General features: G+C 40.1%; 1 protein-coding gene across 1 annotated transcript; it reads left to right on the forward strand.

The window, feature by feature from the left end:
* The first annotated feature begins 307 nt into the window (after nt 1-307).
* On the forward strand, nt 308-3,479 carry LOC125372038 (prisilkin-39-like). Its single transcript, XM_048380912.1, has 3 exons — nt 308-355; nt 1,385-1,579; nt 2,154-3,479. The coding sequence occupies exons 1-3, from the start codon at nt 308-310 to the stop codon at nt 3,477-3,479; spliced, it is 1,569 nt and encodes a 522-aa protein (XP_048236869.1).
* Nucleotides 3,480-4,045: the final 566 nt, after the last annotated feature.

The following is a 4,045-nucleotide window of genomic DNA, read 5'->3' on the forward strand; positions in this document are numbered from 1 at the left end:
CGATGACATGCATCAACCAAGTCAGCGCTATTACATCATTGCCATCATCCTGCATTCCATCTGTCATCACGCTATAAAATTTTCAACTATCCATAATTAGTTTTGCAACTAATAGTATCTTGATTTTTAAATATTTTGATTTGATGACTGAGAAACATTTTTCCTGTACAAGTTTCTTTTCTAGGTAAACATGAAAATGTAGCAGTACACTCAAAACTTGATGAAAGGCATGTATGTACCATGACTGAAATTGATGCTCATAATATCAATCACTGGTTCCTTGTTCCAATCCCCAGTGTAGGCAGGTATGACAACAGAAATTGATGCTCACACACAGCCTGCTCCAGGGCTGAAGGTAGGTATGTCAGTTACCATGACAACTTCACTGCAACTCGCACCATCGGCCACCAGTCTACATGTTCAATCCCAGTGGTTGGCAAGTCTGTTACCATGACAACTTGACTGACGCTCACACCATCAGTCACCAGTTTACATGTTCAATCCCAATGGTTGGCATGTCTGTTACCATGACAACTTGACTGACGCTCACACCATCGGCCACCAGTCTACATGTTCAATCCCAATGGTTGGCATGTCTGTTACCATGACAACTTGATTGACACTCACACCATCAGTCACCAGTTTTCATGTTCAATCCCAATTGTTGGCATGTCTGTTACCATGACAACTTGACTGACTCTCACACCATCAGTCACAAGTCTACATGTTCAATCCCAATGGTTGGCATGTCTGTTACCATGACAACCTGACTGACGCTCACACCATCAGCCACCAAATTACATGTTCAATCCCAATGGTTGGCATGTCTGTTACCATGACAACTTGACCGACGCTCACACCATCAGTCACCAGTATACATGTTCAATCCCAATGGTTGGCATGTCTGTTACCATGACAACCTGACTGACGCTCACACCATCAGTCACCAGGTTACATTTTTAATCCCAATGGTTGGCATGTCTGTTACCATGACAACCTGACTGACGCTCACACCATCGGCCACCAGTCTACATGTTCAATCCCAATGGTTGGCATGTCTGTTACCATGACAACTTGACTGACGCTCACACCATCAGTCACCAGGTTACATGTTCAATCCTAAAGGTAGGCATGTCTGTTACCGTGACAACATGACTGACGCTCACACCAGTTTACATGTTCAATCCCAAATGTAGGCACGTCTGTTACCGTGACAACATGGAATAATGTTCGACCAGTTTACCAGATTCAGACCCAAAGTGGACATGTCTACGACACATGGAATATATGCCACAAAATGAAACACTCGTTGACAACATCTAGACCAAATTTCAGGGTCTTTGGCTGTCATTTTGAAACTATGAACAATTTGTGTTTTTTTCAGACAGACTACGGTAGTGTTGAGGAACCTTCTGGATGCTGTTTCCTGATGGAGGCGATGTTCCTCCTGAGTCGGCAGACCCCCCATCACTTATGCCACGAGATACGAGACTTATCCAACAGACATCTTAAACCTGTTCTACAGTTCTGCTTCCTGATATTCATCGTCACGGCAACAGGTACCTGCCAATCAAACTATGTGGGTGTACTTAAAGACTTGTTTTTTTGGCTTTGACATTACAAAAACATAGGTTTGATGTCTCTGTTTTCTTTGGTATTTTATTACATTGAAATAGACTGATTTCAGGATTCTATCTAATTCTAGTTTGAGCATATTTACATTTACACTTACACTTACACTTACATTTACTCTTATTCTTACACTTACATTTACTCTTACTCTTAGGTGGCACGTTGGCCCAGTCGTCTAAGGCGCCGTGATTTAGCTGAACAGAGTTCCGTCCCTTGGACATGCCAGAAACCTATGATTGTAGGTTCAAATTCCAGTTCGCCTTGATTATGTTTCTAGGTTTTTCAGCACCATACCCGTGCTCGTGGGTTTCACCGAAGTAGTAAACGTCTGAGACCTGCATCACTTCGGGCTTTCCTCCCACATTAGGCTGATACGCCGCGATAAAACTGGAATACTGTTAATAGAGGTGTTAAATACAACTCACTCACTCATTCACTCTTACGCTTACACTTAAATTTACTCTTATGGTTACACTTACATTTACTCTTACTCTTACGCTTAAATTCACTCTTACACTTAGACTTTCCCTTACTCTTACGCCTACAATTACTCTCACGATTACTCCTACAATTACTCCTACGCTTACACCTACAACTACTCTTACGGTTACTCTTGCGGTTACTCCTACAATTACTCTTGCGGTTACTCCTACAATTACTCTTACGCTTACACCTACAATTACTCTCACGATTACTCCTACAATTACTCCTACGCTTACACCTACAACTACTCTTACGGTTACTCTTGCGGTTACTCCTACAATTACTCTTGCGGTTACTCCTACAATTACTCTTACGCTTACACCTACAATTACTCTCACGATTACTCCTACAATTACTCCTACGCTTACACCTACAACTACTCTTACGGTTACTCTTGCGGTTACTCCTACAATTACTCTTGCGGTTACTCCTACAATTACTCTTACGGTTACTCCTACAATTACTCTTACGCTTACACCTACAACTACTCTTACGGTTACTCTTGCGGTTACTCCTACAATTACTCTTGCGGTTACTCCTACAATTACTCTTACGCTTACACCTACAATTACTCTCACGATTACTCCTACAATTACTCCTACGCTTACACCTACAACTACTCTTACGGTTACTCTTGCGGTTACTCCTACAATTACTCTTGCGGTTACTCCTACAATTACTCTTACGGTTACTCCTACAATTACTCTTACGCTTACACCTACAACTACTCTTACGGTTACTCTTGCGGTTACTCCTACAATTACTCTTGCGGTTACTCCTACAATTACTCTTACGCTTACACCTACAATTACTCTTACGCTTACACCTACAATTACTCTCACGATTACTCCTACAATTACTCCTACGCTTACACCTACAACTACTCTTACGGTTACTCTTGCGGTTACTCCTACAATTACTCTTACGGTTACTCCTACAATTACTCTTACGCTTACACCTACAACTACTCTTACGGTTACTCTTGCGGTTACTCCTACAATTACTCTTGCGGTTACTCCTACAATTACTCTTACGCTTACACCTACAATTACTCTCACGATTACTCCTACAATTACTCCTACGCTTACACCTACAACTACTCTTACGGTTACTCTTGCGGTTACTCCTACAATTACTCTTGCGGTTACTCCTACAATTACTCTTACAGTTACTCCTACAATTACTCTTACGCTTACACCTACAACTACTCTTACGGTTACTCTTGCGGTTACTCCTACAATTACTCTTGCGGTTACTCCTACAATTACTCTTACGCTTACACCTACAATTACTCTTACGCTTACACCTACAATTACTCTTACGGTTACTCCTACAATTACTCTTATGGTTACTCTTACACTTAGACTTAATCTGAAATTCAAAACAAGGCCTTGTTAAACTTCAAGAACAATTATCAGTTGTTAGGATACCTTTTATTGACCTAAATTGCCAAATCCACCCACAGTTTTTGCATGGAATTTTATTTTTGCAAAATAAAATCTACATCTACCTACCTATCCATCAAGCAATTATCTATCACCTATCTAACAATTTCCTCTTACCTACCATCTTTCTATCATGGTGAAGACTTGGAACTTGTTTGCAAGACATATCAAACACACAATTACATCAAATGTCATACATTAACAATAATCAAATCTACACTCATTAAGAATAATTCACACAAATAGTAGTTCTCTATTTACTCTTACGCTTTCACTTACACTTACATTAACACTTACATTTACTCTTATGCTTACACTTACTCTTACGCTTTCACTTACATTAACACTTACAATTACTCTTACGCTTTCACTTACACTTACATTAACACTAACATTTTCTCTTATGCTTACACTTACAGTTACTCTTACGCTTTCACTTACGCTTACATTAACACTTACTCTTACGCTTTCACTTACATTAACAC

This window comes from Haliotis rufescens, unplaced genomic scaffold (genome assembly GCF_023055435.1).
Source record: "Haliotis rufescens isolate VD_foot unplaced genomic scaffold, xgHalRufe1.0.p SCAF_34, whole genome shotgun sequence".
Lineage (NCBI taxonomy): Eukaryota > Metazoa > Mollusca > Gastropoda > Lepetellida > Haliotidae > Haliotis > Haliotis rufescens.

Bases quoted from the DNA above. Each gene is read 5' to 3' on its own strand.
- LOC125372038 (XM_048380912.1), top strand. From the start codon at position 308: ATGACAACAGAAATTGATGCTCACACACAGCCTGCTCCAGGGCTGAAG. The intron at 356-1,384 runs GTAGGTATGTCA...TGTTTTTTTCAG, and splicing joins AGCCTGCTCCAGGGCTGAAG to ACAGACTACGGTAGTGTTGA. The intron at 1,580-2,153 runs GTGGGTGTACTT...TCTTACACTTAG, and splicing joins GTACCTGCCAATCAAACTAT to ACTTTCCCTTACTCTTACGC.